At 42.5% G+C, this 25,427-nt stretch overlaps 1 protein-coding gene across 24 annotated transcripts in view; it reads left to right on the forward strand.

Moving 5' to 3' along the window:
* The window catches only part of ADGRL3 (adhesion G protein-coupled receptor L3), an 814,176-nt gene that overhangs the window by 577,869 nt on the left and 210,880 nt on the right, over positions 1-25,427 (forward strand). For all 24 annotated transcript variants that reach the window (XM_050948174.1, XM_050948180.1, XM_050948199.1 and 21 more), the window contains exon 7: positions 11,605-11,685. In XM_050948174.1, coding sequence (XP_050804131.1) covers positions 11,605-11,685 — 81 coding nt within the window. The remainder of the gene's footprint in view (positions 1-11,604; positions 11,686-25,427) is intronic.

Raw genomic sequence — 25,427 nt, forward strand, 5'->3', positions numbered from 1 at the left:
AAGGGGAAGAAGGCCTGTTTTTCAGAAGAAAAAGGTAAACTAGGTAATAGTTGCATTAATAAATGAGGAAGTGAACGAAATCAATGCAAACACTAAAATGACTTAATTAAGTGCATTATAAAGTTTATCTGTGAAAAAGAAAGCTAAAGAAAAGAGGTTTGGTCAATAGGGCAGTAAAGGAAGTGTTCTAAAAATAGCCATTGATAAAAAGCCAGTAATAGTACTTGGAAGAATCTGAACATGGGTAGATGAACAGAGCTGGAGGAAATTCATCCCATGGTGCATTAGGACTATTGGTTAACAAATGTACAGCCCATTAATAATAATCCTTTTCTTGAAAAGTCATGAAGAAGTGGGTGATTTTCGGATAACTGGTAAAAAAAGAAACATGGTGCTAACTTTCAGAGAAAAACTAATGATACTGGCAACTGCCATCCTGCAAAGCAAAATTAAATCACTGGTTAAATAACAGATCAAATATTAACATAAAAGTTGGTTAATATCTAAAGAATTACAAAACCATGATCAAAATCCAATATTCGTTTATAAAGAACAAACTGTGCCAGACAAACTGGATTGCTTTTAAAAGTGGAAGGATTAAATTAGAAGATGAAGCAGACATGGTAAATATAGTGCTATAGTAGATTTTAGTAAAACATTTAATATAGTGTCTCAGGAAATCATTCTCACAATTGATTCAAATTGGCTTGTCCAGGAGCATGTCACACGGACTGAAAACTAGTCACATGGGCTGAAAACAAAGCCCCAGGGACAAGTGTTAGATTCAGTGCTATTTAACTTCTTATTAATGATCAGGGAGAGGTGGCAAACAGTCTAAATTAAATTCACAAATGATGCTAAATTGGGAGGTGTTGGAAACATCAGTGGGGAATGAAGTAATACAAAAGAACCGAGAGTGGTTAGGAATATGAGCATGAAATTAAATAAAATTCCACTTTCAGAAATGCAAGCTAGCGTATCTCAGAAAGTGAGACAAATACCAGAGGTTGGGGTAGGCAACCTATGGCACATGTGCCAAAGGCTGCACGCAAGCTGATTTTCAGTGGCGCTCACACTGCTCGGGTCCTGGCCACCAGTCTGGGGGGCTCTGAATAGAATCATAGACTTTAAGGTCAGAAGGGACCATTATAATCATCTAGTCTGACCTCCTGCACAAAGCAGGCAACAGAATCTCACCCACCCACTCCTGTATCAAGCCTGTGTCTGAGCCACTGAAGTCCTCAAATCATAGTTTAAAGACTTCAAGGTATAGAGAACCTTCCAGCAAGTGACCTGTTCCCCATGCTGCAGAGGAAGGCGAAAAACCTCAGGGCCTCTGCCAATCTGCCCTGGAGGAAAATTCCTTCTTGACCCCAAATATGGCGATCAGCTAAACCCTGAACATGTGGGCAAGACTCACCAGCCAGACACCCAGGAAAGAATTCTCTGTAGTAACTCAGATCCCACCCCATCTAACATCCCATCACAAGCCATTGGGCATATTTACCGCTAATAGTTAAAGACTAATTAATTGCCAAAATTAGGCTATCCCATTATATCATCTCCTTTTAAAAACCTTATTTACTTTACATACAACAATAGTTTAGTTATATATTATAGACTTATAGAAAGAGACCTTCTAAAAATGTTAAAATATATTACTGGCATGCAAAACCTTAAATTAGAGTGAATAAATGAAGACTCGGCACACCACTTCTGAAAGGTTGCTGACCCCTGCCATAGGTGATCAGTGGGAGGGTGAAATATAATGCCAAAAAGAGACCTAGGTTCAACTAAACAAGAGTTTGCAATCTGATATGATGTCAGCAAAGTGTGGTGCAACGTTCATCTAATATGTAGAGGCAACATTTATCAGAATAAGAAATAAAATCTCTCCAGTCCATAGAATCATAGAATATCAGGGTTGGAAGGGACCTCAGGAGGTCATCTAGTCCAACCTCCTGCTCAAAGCAGGACCAATCCCCAACTAAATCATCCCAGCCAAGGCTTTGTCAAGCCTGACCTTAAAAACCTCTAAGGAAGGAGATTCCACCACCTCCCTAGGTAACCCATTCCAGTGCTTCACCACCCTCCTAGTGAAAAAGGTTTTCCCAATATCCAACCTAAACCTCCCCCACTGCAACTTGAGACCGTTACTCCTTGTTCTGTCATCGGGTACCACTGAGAACAGTCTAGATCCATCCTCTTTGGAACCCCCTTTCAGGTAGTTGAAAGCAGCTATCAAATCCTGCCTCATCCTTCTCTTCTGCAGGCTAAACAATTTCAGTGCCCTAAGCCTCTCCTCATAATTCATGTGCTCCAGCCCCCTAATCATTTTTGTTGCCCTCTGCTAGACTCTTTCCAATTTTTCCACATCCTTCTTGTAGTGTGGGGCCCAAAACTGGACACAGTACTCCAGATGAGGCCTCACCAATGTCAAATAGAGGGAAATGATCACATCCCTCGATCTGCTGGCAATGCCCCTACTTATACAGCCCAAAATGCCGTTAGCCTTCTTGGGAACAAGGGCACACTGTTAACTCATATCCAGCTTCTCGTCCACTGTAACCCCAAGTCCTTTTCTGCAGAATTGCTTCCTAGCCATTTGGTCCCTAGTCTGTAGCACTGCATGGGATTCTTCCATCCTAAGTGCAGGACTCTTCACTTGTCCTTGTTGAACCTCATCAGGTTTCTTTTGGCCCAGTCCTCTAATTTGTCTAAGTCCCTCTGTATCCTATCCCTACTCTCCAGTGTATCTACCACTCCTCTAAGTTTAGTGTCATCTGCAAACTTGCTGAGAGTGCTGTCCACGACATCCTCCAGGTCATTAATGAAGATATTGAACAAAACCGGCCCCAGGACCGACCCCTGGCGCACTCCACTTGAAACCGGATGCCAACTAGACGTGGAGCCATTGATCACTCCCTGTTGAGCCTGATAATCTAGCCAGCTTTCTATCCACCTTATAGTCCAATCATCCAGCCCATACTTCTTTAACTTGCTGGCAAGAATACTGTGGGAGACCGTGTCAAAAACTTTGCTAAAGTCAAGGAATAACACATCCACTGCTTTCCCCTCATCCACAGAGCCAGTTATCTCCTCATAGAAGGCAATTAGGTTAGTCAGGCATGACTTGCCCTTGGTGAATCCATGCTGATTGTTCCTGATCACTTTCCTCTCCTCTAAGTTCCTTGAGGACCTGCTCCATGATTTTTCCAGGGACTGAGGTGAGGCTGACTGGCCTGTAGTTCACTGGATCCCCTTTCTTCCCTTTTTTAAAGATGGGCACTACATTAGCCTTTTTCCAGTCATCTGGGACCTCCCCCGTTCGCCATGAGTTTTCAAAGATAATGGCCAATGGCTCTGCAATCACATCCGCCAACTCCTTTAGCACCCTCGGATGCAGCACATCCGGCCCCATGGACTTGTGCTCATCCAGCTTTTCTAAATAGTCCTGAACCACTTCTTTCTCCACAGAGGGCTGGTCACCTCCTCCCCATGTTGTGCTGCCCAGTGCAGCAGTCTGGGAGCTGATCTTGTTTGTGAAGACAGAGGCAAAAAAATCATTGAGTACATTAGCTTTTTCCACATCCTGTCACTAGGTTGCCTCCCTCAGTCAGTAAGGGGCCCAGTGGATAGAACACTGGCCTTCGACTGAAAACCAGTGTTCAGTTTGTGGTTCTACCACAAGCTTCTTGTGTGACTTTGCCCACATTAATTAATCTACTCTGTGCCATCTGGAATTGGGAATAATGCTTTCCTACCTGCCATGGATTGTGAGGATAGAATCCATTAACGACTGGTGGGCTTAGATACTGCAGTAATGAGGGATGGACAGATGACCTTAGACAGATAGATGAAAATTTCATAAGGAAAATACACCCAAAAAGCTTAGTTCTGGCTATCTCTTCCCTAGAAACTGGAGGGAATTCAGAGGAGCGTGACAGAGCAGACAGTCTTCCTGACTGAAAACTGACGGATTGGGAAACAGTTTCCCAAGGGAATTCCCACCATTTGAAATATTTAAAAGGACACTATCCACTTGAAATTTAATTTGTTTTTTCTTTGTTTAACAGTTAAAAGTAATCTCTAATAACTACATCTGCTCTTAAATTCCCTGCCCATTGTGTATTTTTTCAATCACATATTTTAGGTTGCTCTGTGAAAGATTAAAGAGGGTAGGACTCTTCAGCTTGGAAAAGAGGAGACAAAGGGGGGATATGTCAGAGGTATATAAAATCATAGTGATGTGGAGAAAGTGGATAAGGAAAAGTTATTTACTTATTCCTGTAATACAAGAACTAGGGGTCGCCAAATGAAATTAATAGGCAGCAGGTTTAAAACAAATAAAAGGAATAAATTCATGGTGGTTAAGTCCATTAATGGCTATTAGCCAGGATGGGTAAGGAATGGTGTCCCTAGCCTCTGTTTGTCAGAGGATGGAGATGGATGGCAGGAGACAGATCACCTGATCATTGCCTGTTAGGTTCACTCACTCTGGGGCACCTGGCATTGGCCACTGTTGGTAGACAGGATACTGGGCTAGATGGACCTTTGGTCTGACCCGGTACGGCCGTTCTTATGTTCTTATGTTCTTACTCACACACACAAGAGGAGGAGAAGATGCCCATTCAGAGATAGCAGTGAAACTGCTGTACCTGGAATGATGCCACGTGCTCAGAGTGAACGGAAGGGACAAAAATAGAGAACTGTATTTTTTTTGCTCCACTCTCTTTCAGCTATACTAACTGTAATGTCAAATCCAACATTCATAAATCATGAGCCAGGCCCTCTAAAACCAAGAAGTTGGCTTTAAAAATCATATGCTTTTTGAAAAAATAATTTGTTTTTGTTATTTGCCTCCTGGTTTTTGTTTTTTTTTTGTTTCTGTTTTATCCTTGAGGCTTTGTTTTCCACCTTGTCTCTGCAACCATGCAGGCTAAAATCTTTTTAAAAAATCCTGAGTTTCCCTCATAACCACATGACTTCAGAAGCCAAGGCTTTCCAAAAGTATGCCAAATATTTCCAACCCTGTGATGGAGTCATGGGAGTTGGCTACACTAACAGTGGGAGATAAGCATTGTCAGACTAATTGTATTATTTTTTAGGTAGATTGTGTTTAACTAGGTAGGCTATATAAATTAATGTTTGTGGTATCTGTAGTTTCTGTGACTGGTCCCTAAAATTGTCAGTAGTGTTTTGTACCTTATGAAGCAGCCAACGGAGGAGAGTGTGGAGATGGCCTGTTGCTCCACTTGACAAAATGGATGTCTTTTGGCCTGTCTGATGTTTTTGTACAGTATTGGCTCTAAAATTCACTGCACAGCCACCGAGTTTATTTTTGGTTTGTCAGACCTGAAAACAAACTGCACATGCTGTATTCTGTAGCGCGCGTGTACACACACACACACCCCATTTGTGCACGTAACCGCCTGCAATTCATCATGGCTCTAAAGCCTTCCTCTCATTCACTCTCCATATTCATTGACATCATAAAGCCCAATTAGTCTTAATGAGTTACATTTTCCCAGCTTCTCTCAATGACTATCACTTTTCCCACTAACCTTAAACAAAAGAAGGTTGGTTGGTGTGCCTCCCTCATTTTAATCTCTCCCCTTTTCCTGTTACCATCAATGGGGAGAAGCACATCAGTGACCTTTGATCCGCAATCACTGACTTCATTTCCTGAGCAAGTGAAGCATGCAGCCGCTTTGATGCTCCCTCAGACATTGCTAATGTGGCAGAGGAGAACAATGACAAATGAGACGAAGGGGGAGGGAGAGGGAAAAAGAAACCCGAATGAAGAGATTAGATACAAAATTGGCAACTTTATCATTCGGTTCCTCTGATGATTGCATTTGATTGCTGCTTACATTTTTACCTGAGAACCAGCTTCAGAAACACCAGATGGTTATAGACAGAATGGGATTTGAAGCAGGCAATGCAAGCTGTTATAATTCTAGGCATGCCCAACTTTTCATCAGGAAAAGAGACATCTTGACCTCTGGTATTCCATCAGTAGCAGAGACTTTACTTTTTGACCTTTTTTTTTTTAATGAGAAATTGAGTCATTTGTTTAAAGAGGTTCAGCTATTTTTTGAATTCTCAAAATACTTTGGAAAATGTCTGTCTGTCTTCTCAAGCAGTGTTTTGCCTTACACAGCCATGGGTCCCACTAGGGTTGCCAACTGTCTAATCACACAAACCCAAATACCTTTCCACTCTCCCTTCCCCAAGGCCCCACCCATGTCCCGCCCCTTCTCTGAGCCCTTCCCCCCACGCTCCCTCCATTCCCGCTCCCTCCGAGGGCACCAGGCATGGGGATAGAGTGCGGGAGGGGGTTAGGGGTGTGGGCTCCAGGAAGGAGTTTGGGTACAGAAGCGGGCTCAGGGCTGAGACACAGGGGTTGGGTGCAGAAGAGATTGTGGGCTCTTTGAGGGTGTTTGGGTGTGGGAGGGGGTTATGGTGACCAAATGTCCGGTTTTCTACTGGAACTCCCAGTCAAAAAGAGACCCTGGTGACTCCGGTCAGCACCACCAACTGGGCCATTAAAAGTATTCAGGTATTCCAGGTGAGGCTGGTATGCCAAGCTATGGTTGAGTTTTACTCCCAAGTATGTGCCAATTGGATGGAATAGCAGTAGCTATCTTTGGACATGGACCAAGATGGTTTAATTGGCAAAACAATTGATTAGGTAGAAAGTAGTTGTCATATTGAGAATTAGTCTCCATTGCGGGAAGTGGTCAAAGTAGCCGAGGTTCTCTTCAATCCTATAGAAGTTCTTTCCATTGTCAACAATTCCGATGTCAGCATAGCAATACTCTTTGGCCTGCATTTCGGGAAGGTTTTATGTGTATAAATTGAACAAAAGGGGGTGAAAACTGATGCTGGTGGAAGCCCATTGTGGAGTCATAAAAGGTAACTGAATTTTTCCATGACTCACAAGATGACGCTTCAGTTGCTAATCATTCCATGGATGAGCCATACCATCAGCCTACAAGAATAACTTGCATCAACGTGGCACTCAGCCCAACATGCCACATAGTGCTGTAGGCTGCTGTCAGAGCAATGAGGACAGCACCAACTTTCTTCCCTGTCTCAGATGTGTTTTCTACCTCTTGAGTCAGACAGAGTACCTGATCTAGACTTGGGTGCATCATCCCCTCCTGAATCCAGTCTGATCTTAAGGCAGCTGGATATTGACTCTCTCGTTAATCCACATCAGGATTCGGCTGTAGAATCATAGAATCATAGAATATCAGGGTTGGAAGGGACCTCAGGAGGTCGTCTAGTCCAACACCCTGCTCAAAGCAGGACCAATCCCCAACTAATTCATCCCAGCCAGGGCTTTGTCAAGCCTGACCTTAAAAACCTCTAAGGAAGGAGATTCCACCACCTCCCTAGGTAACCCATTCCAGTGCTTCACCACGCTCCTACTGAAAAAAGTTTTCCTAATATCTAACCTAAACCTCCCCCACTGCAACTTGAGACCATTACTCCTTGTTCTGTCATCTGCCACCACTGAAAACAGTCTAGATCCATCCTCTTTGGAACCCCCTTTCAGGTAATTGAAAGCAGCTATCAAATCCCCCTCCCCCATTCTTCTCTTCTGCAGACTAAACAATCCCAGTTCCCTCAGCCTCTCCTCATAAGTCATGTGCTCCAGCCCCCTAATCATTTTTGTTGCCCCCCGCTGAACTCTTTCCAACTTTTCCACATCCTTCTTGTAGTGTGGGGCCCAAAACTGAACACAGTACTGCAGATGAGGCCTCACCAATGCCGAATAGAGGGAAATGATCATGTCCCTCGATCTGCTGGCAATGCCCCTACTTATACAGCTCAAAATGCTGTTAGCCTTCTTGGCAACAAGGGCACACTGTCAACTCTTATCCAGCTTCTCGTCCACTGTAACCTTTTTTGTAGAACTGCTCCCCAGCCATTCGGTCCCTAGTCTGTAGCAGTACATAGGATTCTTCTGTCCTAAGTGCAGGACTCTGCACTTGTCCTTGTTGAACCTCATCAGATTTCTTTTGGCCCAATCCTCTAATTTGTCTAAGTCCCTCTGTATCCTATCCCTACCCTCCAGCTTATCTACCACTCCTCCCAGTTTAGTGTCATCTGCAAACTTGCTGAGGGTGCAGCCTACGCCATCCTCCAGATCATTAATGAAGATATTGAACAAAACCGGCCCCAGGACCGACCTTTGGGGCACTCCACTTGCTACCACTGCCAACTAGACATGGAGCCCCTGATCACTACCTATCTGTCGGTTTATAAGTAACACTTTTTGGAGCTGTCAATAGTTTTCATGGCTTGGGAACATCTTCAATTTCTGCTCTGCACCAGACTTTTGTGATGCTACAATTCTGGGTGCCACTATTCAGAAACAGAAGCAACCAGCTTTTGGTGATTGGCTCATAGTGAGAGACGATCTTGTGAATGTTATCGAGACCAGGAGCATTGTTAGACTGCAGCTGATGTATAGCCAGGTCAAGCTCTTAATCAGTAAAAGGAACCATTAGGTTTATTCCATGTTCTCAGCCACCATTTTAACTGCATGGCTGAAAACTGTCTCAACTAGGAGCTCTGCCATGGGCCATCAGATGGGATGCAATGGCGTTTGCCATGACTGCGTGTTCCCTCTTGCCTAGACTGGAATCTCCATCCATTCTCTTAATAGTTTGCCAGGCTTTGGGTCTAAAATATATTAAGTTCAATTTGGAACTACCTTCCTCCTCAACCCCCATCTCTCCTGTCTGGTTTGATGTAGAAGGTGAAATAGGTCTCTATTTTTATCAAAAACCTCCTAGTCATTCTTGGTAGATTTAAATTCCTGATATAGTCTGGTTGCATCACATGACCATCCATGAATTTATTGTTGATTAATATCTATACCTTGAGTATAGATTTCTTTGATGTGTCCACAACTTTATTGCAGAAAGCTTGGTAGATGGCACTGAGTTGTTCTGAATATCTGATTTTGAGTCTTTATCCACAAGAGACTCCAAATGAGACTGGATCAGAGACCCACCTTGATTTCAGAAATTCCACCAGCATTTCTGGAGGCTATTTGTAGTTGAAATTTGCATCAGGATGAATTTGTCTAGACTCAGATTCCAGCCACTGAAACATTCAGTACTTCCCCAGGATTTGGGTCCATTGTGATCAGGGATGGCTGGTGCTGGGTTTGGGGAAACATATCCAGCATTTTACATTCCATGACAACCGGACGATGTTGTCCAGTGGTAGAAAAGGCAACATCAGAGAAGAACCTGAGTCCATCCATCTTTTGCTATGGAAAGTGGGTGGTTGCTTAGGATCATAGTCGACCATCAGTGCCCACTCCTCTACCTTTATTCCATCCACACATCATCAGTGAATCTCCAGTAGGAATTATGTGAATTAAAATTGTCACAGTAAACTGAAAGTCCTGAGAAAGTGATGACAGGAGTGGACCAGATGGCTGATGGAGGTTTGTAGATGTTTATAAAAGAGTTGGGTCCGTCACTTTTGTAGCCTGCCGTTCAATGTCATCATTTGGACCTGATGGTGAGACTAGAGTGATGGAATGACTCCCTAATGTAGGATGCCATCCTGTGATAGAGGAGAGACACAGCAGCAAAGCCAGGAATTGATAGTTAGTTGTCAGCATTAGAGTGTGTTTCCTGAAGCAAGATGACATGTGCTTCATATTCTACAGCCAACTAGTGAAATCCTGGTTATAATGAAATCAATTCCCACACTCCTGTTTACTTCAATAGGGCCAGAAGGAAACATTGTGACCATCTAGTCTGTTGTTGTACATAACACAAGCCAAATGACTTCCCTGAACTAATTCCTGTCTCAACTAGAGCATATCTTGTAGAAAAAAAAAAAAATCCACTCTTGATTTAAAAATTGCTAGTGATGGAGAATCCACCACAATCCTTGGTAAGTTGTTTCAGAAATTACCCTCACAGCTAAAAAATTGGGCCTTATTTCCACTGTGAATTTATCTAGCCTCAATTTCCAGCCATTGGATCTTTTAAAAACTCTTATAAGTTTTACTTCCTCTTCCAGTACTGCGGGTCCATGATCTCTGGCACTATAAGTGAGAGCCACACCTCTAAGCCATTAAGGTTTTGATACTGCAATGGATCTACACCAAACAGGAGGGAGACCAATGAATTAATTTCTATCGCACGACTGAACAGTTATCAGATGGTGACTTCTGTTCACTATTGACACTGAGTGAGATATAAACATGCAACTGGGAAGTGAGAGGCCTCTTAATGTGTTATCAAACATACATCTGCAGGAAGCAAATTTCCCATGATAAAACACTTAAAAGCAAATGTAGAGTTTATGTCTTGTCAATAGATTTTAAAGCTGAATAATATACAATTATTGCAGGGGCTGATAATGCAAATTAACTGAGTCAGTCTCAGTGCATAGCAGTAAATATATCCCGTTCCATGCAGGCACTCTTTTTTCCATTTAATGTTTTACACCCTGATGAGATGTTTTCAGTATATTGCTTATACCAGCATGGTGCACTCTCTGTATTCTTGGATGTCATTATGAAGAACTCTGAAGACTGTACCAATTCTCCACTGTCTATGCGGCTCGCTTGAAAACTGCTTGGAGCAACAACAGCAAATGTCAACAGGGACCCATATTAATTATTTGGAATGTGCCTCATAAGAGGAGTCAACTGTTTTTATTACAGCATGAATATTACTTGAAACGGGAAGGTTATTCTAGCTGTTATCATAATCTATGTATCATTAACTTTCCTTGTTTAGAAAAAGAGATTAACAGCCCAGAAAATTGTTATAGTAAATAGATGAATTATAACATGTTTTTATTATAAATAAAAGTTTCTCAGTATAAGCAGTTACCTTGTGATCCACTGGAGAAGAATGAAGTCTTTAACAACTAAAGAACTGCATAGTAAGGTTGACTATTAAACAGCTTTCATTCATGTGAGAGTGACTATAATTCTGCACATCAAACTTTACAGCTACTGCAGACCAAATGTCAAACGACTATTTGTGGTAATTTACGCCATACTTTCAGTAACAGCTCTTGTAGGCAACAAGTGCCAAGATTGCTATAACCTGGAGCTGCTCATTTTCCATTTTGAGTCAGGTTAACAGAATGTATGTTCTTTTCCCCCCTCAAGTTTGAAATACAGAATCTGCAAACGAAACAGGATATGAGTCCCCATAAGAAAATGAAATGCAAAATTTGTTATGAAACTGCAACTAGCCTTCTCTAAACCAGGTCATATTGGATCCCAGGAGAAACTTGGTGATGAGCAAGCGTGTGGAGCCTTCGCTATGAGTGGCAATGGGAGATATGGCTAAATTTAAATATACAATAATATCTGTTTGGAGGAAGCAATTTTTTTTTGATATATATACTGAGAGGTGAAATATCCTCCATAAGGTTAATCTTCAACATTAATATCTATGTGCAAGAAAAATACCTGATAAAGTAGAATGTGTTTGAACCTGTTGTTGGTCTTGTTTTAAGTGTGTGGTGTGACATGTGTGTTGAACTAAAATCCTTACAGATCTGAATGTGAAACAGTAGACACTGAAACCCTCGATTTGTCCACAGGGCAGGCACACCATGGGCAGGTTTCCTATATTGCTCCACCAATTCATCTTGATTCGGACCCGGAGAGACCGCCTTCGAAGGGTGAGTCTGTGACGCAATCTGTGTCTGTGTGCATGGTCAGATAGCCATAGGCATGAATGTATTTAATTTGTTTGTGCAGAAGAGCCTCCATGAAGACAGTTACGGTGTGCCATCTGGGGCACTCACTGGGGCAAATTCCATTGTCTTAAATAGAGTTACACCAGCCATAGATTTGGCTCATGCTCTTCATTCTTTGTGTAGAGTTGAGATTACTGTATTATCCCAGGGCCATTTAGTTCTCCCATGCAGTACTATATGCATTTGTGTTGGAGAACTGTCACCCTTAATCCTTGCGCAATGCTATCTCGTCCCCTGATTCCACTGCGTAGCCAGTATTGATGGGGACTCTTTCTGCACTCTGATGCGGGCAGAGGTGGTAGAGGAACAAGGTGAGCTGATGGATCTGCAGCTACTCAAGGGTGGTGATTTGGAGAATTCTCCCCCCACCTCATCAACTGCTGCAGCGTACAGTACATTTTTGTCCTTGGGTTGGGAAAGCAGATTTGCCCCTAAAAGATGTATTCAGATAGTTGACAGAGTTCTTAGATCTTTTATGTGCTTGTTTTGACTCAGTCTGTATCTGTTCAGGTATGACAGTTTTAAGATACCGAGTCAACTGTATTTGGCTGCATCGTAGTAAAATCTATAAGTTAAAACCAAAGATGGATATGGAGAAATCTCTTGCTCACCCAAGGGAATGCATAGGAATATTTATTTTAAAAGTAGAGGAGTACATTTTGGGGTGGGGCATTAACATTTCATCAGGAAGCGAGTGATGATGATGATCTATGGACAAAAGAAGAAACTAAGGACAAAATAATTGACATCTAGAAAATTGTTTAGGAACTCCTTTAAATACATTTGAGTAGTTAAGAAATTTGTGGAGATGAATTTCCTTATAGGCAGCGTATTGCATAACTACCTACTGCAGTATAATTGAGACAAGACATGGCACTCAGTGGACCTCAGGTCTGATCCAGTATGGGAATTCCTGTCCTCCTCCTGTTACATAACTATACAACGTGTGCAATTTCACATGCAGACGTATGTTTCTCTGAGTGCACTGTATTTAAAATGCAACATGGAAGTGCAAGGTTGAGTACACTAACGTGTGACACCATGTGGGTGGGACCTGTTCCTAAATTGCCTCAGCCAGTGCTCTCCATCAGCACAGAGGGGCACGCTAGATATTCAAAGGGATGGTTCAGCAGAAAGACACAAATGGCAGGCGGTTGCTATGTCTCTACACTGACTCAGCTCGTTGATTATTCTCACATCAGGACTTCCTTCTTACCTGATCAGATTATTCTTATCTGTTGGGGCTAAACAGTGTTTTCGGTGATTTTAAAACATGAGGGCAACTCAGTTCCTGCCCCCAAAAGCTCACGCTCTAAGGCTGTGATCCTGCAACTAATGCAGCACGGGTGGACCCCTGGGCCCATGTGGTGCCCTATTGTCTTCAGTGTCTGTGGGAGCTCAGTAAAGTCATAGGGCAGATTTGGATATCTGTACCCCAGCTGATTAGTATCTTACTGTGTAAGTTGTCACATCAATGCTACTCAGTGTGAGTAAGTATATCAGAATCTGGCTCTGAAAGGCTTCTTTTGGCTTACACATCCGTTGCCCCCAGTGTTTGGAGATTGAGAAACTCTCAGCATGTGCCTGGGCACTGAAACATACCCTTGCTCCCCAAAGTAACCCTGGAACTTTTCAGCCTAAATTCAAGCATATTCTGTATGCAGTGCTGGCCCCATTGAAATCCATGGAAATGTTGCCATTCATATCAGTGGAATCAGGGTTTCACCCTCGAAATGTAAGGCTTCTGCTGTCTTTCACTGTGAATGTGAGTGCATGCTTATGCAGTGCAGCAGTGAAGATCACGAACAATTGAATGAGTCAGACTATAAAGCGGTTTCTTTGTTTTTACTGCATGGAGCATGCAGTTGCATTCCCAACAGGTGGGACATGATGATCAGTGGCCTGTTCTCCGTCTCTCACCAAAAATGATCTTTCTCATGGAAGAAAGTGGACTGCTTCCAAAACGGGTGGTGCTGATCATCCAAAATCCCATAAGGCTTTAAACCCCTGGTTCAGTCTCTTCCCCATCAGAGTTTGCCTTTAGTCCAGACTGTCTTTATAGTCTAGATCTTCAGCTGTTTCTCCACTGCCTCCAAACAGTGCTTGTAATGTTTCAGATCTCTCAAAATCTTGTTGTCAGCTATACGCCCTGTTTTAACAGAGGACTCCAGCAAGGCAGATGTCTCAGGCTGGACGACCGAAACACCCAGCCTCTCATAACTTTCTCTGATATTAGCTGTGGTGATTCAGAACTTATATAGAATAGCTCCATTAAATCATCCCCATCGTTTGCTGCAGAAGATCATGGGGGGACTGGGTCAGCAGCAGCCAAAGATGGTGCTGTGATGGGCTTAGCCACTGATGCAACAGCCCCGGGCATAGAATAATCCTCTGCAATTTGCTTTCAGGAGGGCATAACTCAGTCCCTCGGCCAGGTCCAGAATGACACATCCATACGCTGACAAGAGTCAGATCAACCGGAGAGACTGGTGAGAGCAGGAAGTGGTGCACACCCAACACGCTGCTGGCATCATGCCTCCCCGTCATGGCCTCTCCTGAGCCCCAGTAAAAAAGGTTTTCAAGTAGTACTTGCTCAAAGAGCTGTAGTACATTATTTACTTGTATGGCACTTCTCACAGAATTGCCCAGTAACTCTGATTGCAAAGATGATTAACATTGGTGCGGTTCAGTGGGGATGATTGCCCCTTGTGTTGTGCTGTCCAGGGCAGGGGTCCGTGAGGCTCCCCTGTATCATTCTGTTATTGGGAGGGGGCTCAGAAACCCAGGAGATATGCACACTGTAGGAAGTTAGGCAGATGAGAATGAGGCTCTCCTTCCCCCCGCCCCCCAAGAAGAGGCTGTGGTTCTGCCTGCAATCACCATTGTTAGGGTTCCCTCGAGACCTCTTCCATGCCGTTCCCCAAGATCTTGGTTTGGCTCCAGTCTCATGACTCATGTTCCTTTATTTGACAGAGAGCAAAGCTACGGTGAGTTGATCAGACTCAAGCGTAGGGGGCGGATACTGGGTATCCTACACATCCAAAGTTACCCAGCATGCCTCTTCCTTTGTATACATTTACACATCCCATTGTATGTATGATACATTGTGTCACATGCTTTGGGGTTGGCTTGAGCACTTAGTAGCACCAGTCCCTGTGCAGCATGCTCTGCCCATGCATTGTCCAGGTCTGACTTACTCTTTATCTAATCTTACATCCCAGGCTTATCTTATCCACTGTTATCAATGGTTCACTGGGGGCTCCCCCTTCTCTGAACTAGTGCAGACATGCTGTTCCCAGCCTGCTGATCCATCTACTTCTCTCGTCCTGTCTCCCAAGGAACGAGGTCTCACCCATGTCCCATTACTCATGTCAAGCCAGGCCTACATTGCACTGCTTTTATTTTTCTTTTCTCTATTAGCATATATTTCATTTGCGTCATATTCCTGTCCTTCTGTGCTTTCTTTTTTTAAGTTCACTACCGAGCAACACATTCCCAAGACCACAGTAGTTGTAATCATTTGAATCACTGTTAATACTAGGCTCAAAGTACAAAATAAGGTGCAAGTTTAACACTTCTGCTATAGCCCACCAGGGTGTAATCTAACATGATAAACTTGCTCTGCCTTTAAAACATCCTGTAATTTTAATTTATTTTATTTTAATCACATTATTTAAAAAAAAACTGATACAAAATATAAAATCTTTTCATTTATCACTGCAGGAAATTTAGGTGTGGAACAGAACATAGGCCAATTACAATAACATTTGCTGGGTCCATACTAGAAGTGGGCCTCTTCGGCCACCGCATAATACAGTAACTCCTCACTTAAAATCGTCCTGGTTAACATTGTTTCATTGCTGATTAGTTAGGGAACATGCTAGTTTAAAGTTGTGCAATGCTCCCATCTAACTTCATTTGGCAGCTGCCTGCTTTGTCCATCCACTGCTTGCAAGAAGAGCATCCCATTGCAGCTAGCTGGTGGGGGCTTGGAACCAGGGTGGACCGGCAGCCCTTCATCAGCTCCCCACACCAAGTACCCTGTGTTGCAGCCACCCAGCAAGCCACCAGTTGCAGGCAATTCATCTGTCCCTCCCCCCACTGCCATGTGCCGCTCCTGCCCTCTGCTTTGGAGCTGCTCCTAGAAACTCCGCTTGCTGTGCGGGGTGAGGGGGGAGAAAGAAGGAGGGCTAATGTCAGGGTGTCCCCCTCCCCCCTGCTCCTGCACCCCTCTTACCCCTTCTCCGTATAGAGCAGGGAGGGGACACGGACAGAGAGAGACAGAGAGCTTGGGGCAGCAGCTGCAGTCTCAACTTGCTGATCCACTTAAGAAGACAATGCACTTAAGAGTGGGTCAGCTTCCTTAAAGGGGCAGTGTGCATCTCTCTCTCTCCCAAAATCTGTCTGCCATGCTGTCTCCCCTCCCTCATGTTCATGCTGCTTTATGTGAGAGGCTACATTAACAATGTGTTAACCCTTGAGGGCTCAGCCGAATGCTAGTTCTTCATTTAGCAGTAAGGCATTCCCTGGGAAATATCCCTCCCTCTTCCACCCTCTAACTTCACCACCTCAACCAAGCTTCACAATCATCATAGCTGTGAACAGTATTAAATTGTTTGTTTAAAACATATACTGTGTGTATATCTATATAATATATAGTTTTTTGTCTGGGGAAAAAAATTTCCCTGGAACCTAACATTAATTCTTATGGGGAAATTGGATTGGCTTAACGTCGTTTTGCTTAAAGTCGCATTTTTCAGGAACATAATTACAACGCTAAGTGAAGAGTTACTGTAATGGGTAGCAGCAGCTTAGGCTTTGAGATGATTCATAGAATCGTAAGTTTTAAGGCCAGAAGGGACCATTGTGGTCATCTAATCTGACTTCCTGAGAACTGCTCTGACTTACTGATAAAAAGGGCTGGGTATTTTCACTATCACTTCCTACTCTTCTCCTCCTCTTGCTCCTGCTCCCACCACACCATGTTTCTTTGACACTGTTCTTCCTCTTGGCCTCTGCTGCCTTTGCCTCCTGCTACTGTTTTGATGGCCTTAATTTCACCTTCATGTTACCTCAGCACTTAATTAACCACTGGACTCAGATTGCTATTGCATTTAACTGCAGCAGAAAGAGCATTGTTGTCCACCTTGCACTTTTAACTTTAATCACGCTAATACTAACAAAAGCTGGGCTACAAAAATAAAAGCCTTCCGATTTTGCATATGTAAGCAAAAATAAATTGTACGTTTTGAATGCTGTTGCTGCTGTGATTATATTCAGTTGCAACTTTCAGCTGACAGATTTATTTGTAACTATCTCTTTTTTTAATTTTATTGTATCGCTGGTGACGTTTACCTATATTATTGATGTATGCAATGCATTTTTCCAGCCCTTCACTTTACTGAATAGAGTGTAAACTCTGGTAGTTTACTAGCACATTAGTGTCACCATACATTACAAGGTAATTACCTTGAGCCATTGCTCTATATAGAAACATAGTAATGGCACTGTAAATCATGTCATAAAAATAAGGTCCTAGATCAGCATTCACTTTTAAAGTTATTTCTCCTTCCCCACCCCCTATTAATTAGAAAATATGGTTTTAAATTAGTTTCATATATGAAGCACCCATAATCATTATTTTTACATCTACCTTTAGTAAAACAAACAGGACTATGTTGCAGTGATTTTTATGTAATTGTTTATATTTGTTCATATGCAAATTAATTCCAGAGGTAGCTGAGGCAGTTTTCTCTATAGCTGAGTCCTAGAACTGCTGGAAATAAGTGCACTGCTCTATTGCTTCGGATGTAGTGTTCCAACAACTATGGCTTTGTCTTATTCTTTATGCATGGTCCTGAACTTGTTAACTGTCTGGACTGAGGGCTCATGCATAAAGATAAGGGAAACTCTATTTACTCTTTTGAGTTTTAGTTCCTGTCCTCGATAGATAGCTATTAGCCTTTCATATTTAAGAAGCCTCTTTTATTCGCTCAGACAGTTCCTTCGTTCTAAGCATTAAATGTTAATCACTGATTTGTGACATCAAACCCATTCTGGATCCCTAGGTTGTGATCTCATAAACTAGGGATTGTAACCTACATTACAAAAATGGTTTGCTTGTTTCTGACGATAGTAAAGAAGTTCAAAGATAAGTGAGACTCTAATGTCCTGGCTTCAAAGGAAGTTTTACAGAATTAACGTGGATAGCAATAACTGAAATGTAATGTTTGGACTAAAATTACTCCAGGCACTAAAATACAATGAATGAACTGAATTAAACTCACTGAATCCACATACTCAAGCTATTTATAAAGTTTTATTGAAGCAGATTTTGCTCTATACGTGGAATTATTTTAAGCTTAAAATATATCCCTGGCTTTAAAGCTAGGCAGACAAAGGCAATAACCTACGTTGCTGAGATACTGTTCTGCAAAATGTTCCTTCAGGTGAAGCCTGTGGGGAAATGAGTGGCTCAGGGGGATTGTTAAAGTTGAACTGAAATTGTTTCAAGACACATTAATATACAAGTCAAACTTATTTAAGAGCCCCGGTTTTACAAATGAATAACAGGTAAGTTAAATAGAGGGGGCATCCCCCTCTTTCTATGAAGATTTCTCCAGGCAGTTGTCCAGTTTAGACCTCCAATCAGATCTTTGGTCTCTTCTTTGAGCCTTAATCTGTTTCTTTAAAAATGGAAGACATAATGGAGCTTATAGACCTGCAAAGTATTGGGGGAGGGGCAAACCAAGGTCGAAGGGCCTTGCCTCATAGCAGATGATGACCCTGGACATATGCACTTTTGGTCACAAGATGCTAAGAGATTCATTCCCCCTGTCACTCTCTGGTGTCTCCTCTACCCCTACTCCATATTTCATTGCCCTGTGGTTAGAACCCCACAGGCTTTATTGTTGGCAGCCAGATCACAACCATGTTTCCTACTTTTTTTTTCATTTTCCATGATTGAGCTGCACCACAATAGCCACCCCCTTGGGAGAGCATGCTCCTTGTTCTTTAGGCTATTCTTTTGTTTCTCTCTGGGGCCCTTCCTTTATCTTTCCTCCAGCCTCCCTTTAGTTAGTTGTGGCCATAGCTTACTGAGTGCCTCCTCTTAGCCATATTATTTTCCTGGGAGGAGAGGTTAGGTAGGGGACTAGCCAGTTCCTGTTAAGGTATGTAATCAGCTTACAGAAACTCATCCAGTGAAGTGGGTTCTTGGGAGCTGCGAGCACAAATGTTTCCTCAATGATCTTTCAGTTCAGTTCAGTGAGGCTTTATTGGTGTGGCAAGCCTGACAAAGTGATGGGGGGAAGTCAGACCCCCAAGTATCTGTAAAAGGAGAACGAGATCTTGCCCACAGTAAGGCCATGTGCTGTGTGAGAAAGTGGGACCCTGCATCCATTTGTCAGTGCTGTCCATTCTCGTGCTGGTTCCAGCTTGCTATGTAGTGCCAGACCATTTCTGCCATCTCTCTCCATCTCCCAGAATGAGGCACGTTTTTTTCCTCTTTGCTGTTCGATGAGAAGTCTTTCACTTCCAGTGAGGAAGGCCAGCTTTGTAGTTGGTATGAGCATAATGAGATCATAGGAAAAATCTTCATAGGTCAGAAGTTTGGTCCATGTCACAGTAACACATTCACTTAACGATGCGGGTGATTTATCATTCAAGACCTGAGATCAGTCCAGGGATGGTGCAGAATAATAAACAACAGGGATGACAATCAGTGTTGTACACTATGGCTGAGAGATTTGGTTTCCAGTCCCCATCAAAATTAATGGGAGTTTGTCATCGAAACAGCTTGGACAATCTCAGTGCACATGCATGTTGGGGCACAATGTTACAACTACTGATAACCCTTTAAGGTACCAACATATAATATTGTGAGCTAGTGGCTCCAAATGCAGTCCACACCAGATGTAACACAAGCCTGATTTATTCACAAAAGGAGCTCTCAATGAAGCACCACAAAATCTAAGCCTAAGTCTTCTCTCCAAGCTTGGATGCTTCTAGGGTTCCTCTTTCGTGATGCTCAGTCCACTTCCAAGGACCTCTCTCACTCTCTTGACTCGCTCCCTTATAGCTGAATGGGACAATGAGAAACCTAAACCCAGCAAAAGTTGTTTAGCATTTTCCAATGGGAATATGGCTTTCAGGCAAACACTGCATGATCCGTACACCTAACAAATATTGCATACGTTAAATGCTATGTGGTTATTCACAATAATGTTATCATAGATGGATTAATGGTATATAATAGGCATTGCTTCTACAATGAAGTTCCCTTCAGCCAAATGTTTTTAACAATTACTGAGGCTTGAATTAGTGAAAGTACCCCTCGACACATTTCAGAAATTACATATGGTCAATTTTCAGGTACTTCCTGAACTGGTTAGAGCTTTTAGTGTATACAGCAGAACCTCAGAGTTACTAACATCTCCGGAATGGAGGTTGTTTGTAACTCTGAAATGTTCGTAATTCGGATCAAAAACACTATGGTTGTTTTTTCAAAAGTTTACGGCTGAACATTGACTTAATACAGCTTTGAGACTTTACCATGCATAAGAAAAATGCTGCTTTTGACCATCTTAATTTAAGTGAAACGAGCACAGAAACAGTTTCCGAAACAGTTTCCTTACCTTGTAAATATTTTTGTTTAAATTTTCAATTTTATTATTTTAGTAGTTTACATTTAACACAATGCTGTTGCCTGATTGCATACTTCCAGTTCCCAAAGAGGTGTGCGGTTGACCAGTCAGTTGGTAACTCTTAGGTTCTACTGTAGTTTGTTATTGTTACTGGTGGTGGTGATGGTTGTTTTATTGAACTTATCTCTTCGTCGCTATGACCAGTGTTTTTTAAAGCGCTCAGCACCCACAATCAGACCCAGCTCTTCAAAATAGCCTAGCAGGTTGAGAGCTGAGTTCTTCTGAAAATGTGGTCATAAGTAGTACACAGGGTGCTGAGCCCTTTTAAAAACTCCGACCCTCATGTAAGTGCCTAAATTGGAAGGGAACTCTTGTGAAAAATCTGTCTCCAAGTGTGGATGCTGAGCACTTGAAAATCTAGTCCTGAACTTTTATGAAAATCTGGTTGTATGAGTCAAATTCTGCCCTGGTTGACACCCTACAAGCCCACACTAAAACCAGTAAGGTGGATGGCCGGGCTGCGTTTGGCCCATACCAGAATGTTTTATTTATTTTAAAAAATAAGCATAGCAAGTGAATATTAGGGACTTGGACTTGTATATACAAATCTCCGGGAAGCTCTTCAGGAAGCCTGCAGTGTTTAGGTGTGTTTTAATGAATGTAGCCCAGTCTACATCCTGTAACTACCGATAGTCACAAACTGTTAGCTGCGTGCCTTTCACTTTTTTTTTAAAATGCTGTTGAACTGTTGCACTTACTTTCTTCGAATATGTGTTTCCATTTGAGAGGGGCACCGCAGGGCATTGCTGTTTATTTGTAAGATAACAGTGTTCTCTCCAGCAGAAAGCACAAGCTAAGAGACTTTCTCAAGCAGGCACGCTAAATCCAGCCGCAGATGGAAAGTGGTGTAACCCAGTGTGTACACTTGAAAATATTGATGGAAGTAAGAAAAACATCATTTCACTTTGAGATTTTAACTCCTTTTAATCAGCATAGTTTCGTATTGTCCTTACTACTTAAAAAGGGATTTTTAAAATATATTTACACCAATTAATCTTTGCATTGTAAGGTAGTTCTCCCTTGGAGATCAGCATGGGGCCTAATTTTAAGATCCCTAGAAATGTTATTCGTTATAAGTTGCCTTGAGCTATAATATTATGTGCTAAGCTTAAAACAGACATAGACGTCTACCCCGGAGATTTTCTTTGCTGGAGTGCTTCATTTTACACTTTACTGAACTGTGCACTGTGACAACATTGCTGGAACTTTTCATTCTCCCACCTGACACTGGCAACAGCTGGAAATTGGAACCATTTTTGATGACGTACTCTCAAGCAGCACTAACCTAAAGTGAATGTCATATTAAAAACTCAAACAAACAAAAATCTGTTCACTAATCCATTGTGGAAGAGGAATGCCATTCTACATACAACATGAGCCCCTTCTCAAACAACCCTATCACATCCCTCGCCCCCCAGACTAATTTTTTGGCCAAACTTTCTTCTGGAATATTTAAAGGGCAAATAGCTGTTTTAAATGAGCAGATGGGGGAGGCAGAAGTCAAGCTGTTAAATTAATAAACATGTGTGGTACTTCATCAGTAAAGGAGTCCATTTGGGCATTTTTTCCAGATGATTTGTATGGTCTATCACCATTGCACCTGGTTCAGGGACAATAAATGGGCACTTAATAACCAAACAACGTGCAAACTCCATCCATTATAATTTCATTATGTCAGAAATAATCGTCTATAACTAGATGTCAAATACATAATTTATGTCTGGCTCCCTTGTGGAATAGTGGCCACATGAATGAATGGCCCCATTAATGGAAAGAAGCTTTTACCGTAACTTTCTCTCTCTCGGTACCTGGTCCATTTTGTCATCTGGTATTAATTCTGAACCGATTCAGTGCGGCGAAAAAGGCCTATTGTGTTTATATTTGTGTAATCATAGAAGAGGGCACATAAATCATACATGAGATCAAATTTCAGGTCCAAAGATTTCCATGGCGCAGATCTGTTTTAAAAAGAATAGTACAGATCTATGATAATTTTATGGAGAAGCATAAATGGCCCTCCTTATACTCCTTTTTGAGACATTAAAAGGGCTCCTGGCTTAGAATGTTAGTGAACACTTCCTTTGAGAGGCTTCTGATGTGATCGAAGAAGAGCTTAGCTACTGGAAAGGCTTCATCTGTCACAGCGGCCATTTTAATCATCAGCCGCATTTTGCTTCTTTGCTTCTGTTATGTCAGACTACACCTACCGGTAGAGCTGTCCAGTGACATGGGTGTTGACGTATGTTGTCAACACTGGAAAAATTAAGGGTTTTTTGTTGTTGTTCATTTAAAAGATCCCTTTGAATATACATGCAAACACTTTGGTAGAAGTTTAGGGGCCTGATTTTGCAAGCCTGGCTTATGTTAAGTCTTATGTATTCACATAGGTGGATAGCTCTAGTGGTTTCCTTCCAGTCAGTCTCCCACAAGGGACTGCGTTCCTGCCGTGCCGTAGATTGTGAAGTGTTTAGGAGGCAAGTTGCTGTGTACCCTACATTTATTTCAGGGTTAAATGGGAGCTGTTGGATGCTGATCTCTGAAATCTGACCAGTAAAGTAGTGATGTGAGTGTTTTTTGGCAAAGGTCTGGAGGTGCAGGGTGAGTCAATGGGCCATGAATATGCTGTGCTGTCAGAGGAGATGCTGTCACGTCTTAACTATTTTTAGAACCCACATGCACAATATATTCTAATCAGAGTCCCTGCACTCCAGAATCGTGGTCTTCCTTTCTGCTGTGCTGAATCAGCATCACCTGGGACAGGAGGCTACTCCCTGGGAGCTGTGCTGCTTTAAAAAATGCAATAGCTGATACAGTCCAATGTCGGACAGGCATCCTGGCAGCAGCAGGCAGGGAAGGGAGAGCGATAGGGAAAAGAGGAATTTGGATTAAATCATTCTAACACCTCTGCAGGTATCTGAGATTGGTGGTGAGAAGGCATGTGTTCTGCTTCCTTCTTGCCAGTTGAACTGAAGTACTCAATTCCCTCCGGTTACTTGTGCCACTGTTCCACTGGTCTGTTGAATTAGCATCACAAGCAGCAGTCTTCTTCTCAGTGAGATAGGGAAGATAGGTGGAGAAAGGGCTCTGCAGAGTGGCAGACATTCAGCAGTGGTGCTAAGAGAAACTTTTGTGTTAGTGAAAAGGTCTAGGCCTCATCCTGCTGCCCTTACTGAAGACATCTTTTGGCAGAATTCTCTTTGAAATCAATAGTAGCTTTGCCTGAGTAGGTCTGGAGCAAGAACTGCAGGATTTGGGCCTTTGGAGACCACAGAATGCAGGAGAAGAAAGGAGACAGGAGATGAGGATAGAGGAAAAAAAAGGAGAGAGAGAGAGATGAGTAAATAAGTCACTCATTCCTCAGTTCGGTCTCCATCCCTCTGCTGCTGTTCCTCCTTTCATTTTGCCATCCTCTGCTTATTCCTTTCTTCTTAGAACTCGCTCAGCCATCTGTGAAGGGAGATGTCTCCTCCTGATCCTGCTTCATGCAAAGAAAAACTGGCTGCTCTTTTGGTATTTTGGGAGATTTTGCAATCTATACTGAAAGTGAGCAAGAACATTTTCAGTTGCTATCTTTTTGTATTATTCTTTGTATACAACCAAAGCCCCATAAGCATTTAACTTTGACACACAACTTTATTAACAGTTCATTTGGGCCTGTACATGTCAATCACAAATGTGTGAGTAACCCATTGACCAATGTTTCTTGGGCTAACCATTGGTTTAGGTTGGGTTTAGTTATGACTGTCTATTGTATGATCCTCACCTGTTGACTGCTTTATACAACTGCATTAATCTCAGTCTCAATGAAGGCCATGTGCTGTCTTGGACATGGAAAAGGGAAGGAATCATGGATATCTGCTAATGGAACAGTGACTAAAATATGAAACAATGAGGAAGGTCTAGGGCCCAGTCTAGATTTTTTTTTTTAACTGAAATCTAGACTGTCCTTTGGGTTAGAACTTTAATGGTAGAGAGCATCCAGATCCCAGTTTGTGGGCAGAACTTCTGTACAACAGAACCTCAGAGTTACGGACACCTCGGGAATGATGGTTTTTGGTAACTCTGAAACGTTTGTAAATCTGAACAAAGCGCAATTTGGGCTCCAGACACTCCAGGCCAGGTTTCAGCAGCATTAAGCTCCCTACTCAGCGCCATGAGTTTGCAAGCTTGTCCCCCTGCCGGGAGGTAGGGGTGTGGTGTGTGTGTGTGTGAAAACAGCGTGTCCCTCCTGCGAGGAGGAAACCAGCACGTCCCTCTCCTGGCAAGGGGAGAGAGAGGGGTGAAAGCTGCACAACCCCCCGCCCTGGTCCTGCTCTGCTGGCTCCGGAGTAGCCTTGGGCTGGCAGTCGCAGCATCTTGGAGGGTGGGGTGGGGACAGGCAGCTCAGTGTGCCTACCTTTAAGATGCAATACAGGCACATTGCAGTATTTACTTTTCTTTTCCTCTCTGCTGCTGCCTGATTGGTTCCTTCCAGTGTCACATGATATCCATTTGACCGATTTAGTCCGTAACTTGGTGTTCATATCTTTGAGGTTCTCCTGTACCTATTAGTGAGCTGCAGTTCAAAGAACAGCAAACCTTCTTTTTCAAGGTTATTTTTTAACATGTAAATATAGCGGTTGGTTCTGGCTTACCTTGTAGGAAACAAGAAATCTGTTTGTACGTCTTTATGCCATAATGATTATAAGGCTAATAATTATTTTAGTCATCTCAATACAGTGTTTTTTAGTTGATGGATGAAAAATATATACCGTTAACAAGGATTGTAAGGTCAGCTACCTTTCAACAAGCCTTGCAATGTCAGCTAACTTTTTAGCAGAGTTAATGAACATGTTTCCCACTGTCTCTGTGAAATGATTTTAGGATTAGCTCGTGATTGAGATGTACATATTTAGCTAATGCAATATTAATGCCTCCTGAATCTTTGATTTATCATTCAGAATCCATCATATGGCTCTT

This window comes from Gopherus flavomarginatus, chromosome 3 (genome assembly GCF_025201925.1).
Source record: "Gopherus flavomarginatus isolate rGopFla2 chromosome 3, rGopFla2.mat.asm, whole genome shotgun sequence".
NCBI classification, from domain to species: domain Eukaryota; kingdom Metazoa; phylum Chordata; order Testudines; family Testudinidae; genus Gopherus; species Gopherus flavomarginatus.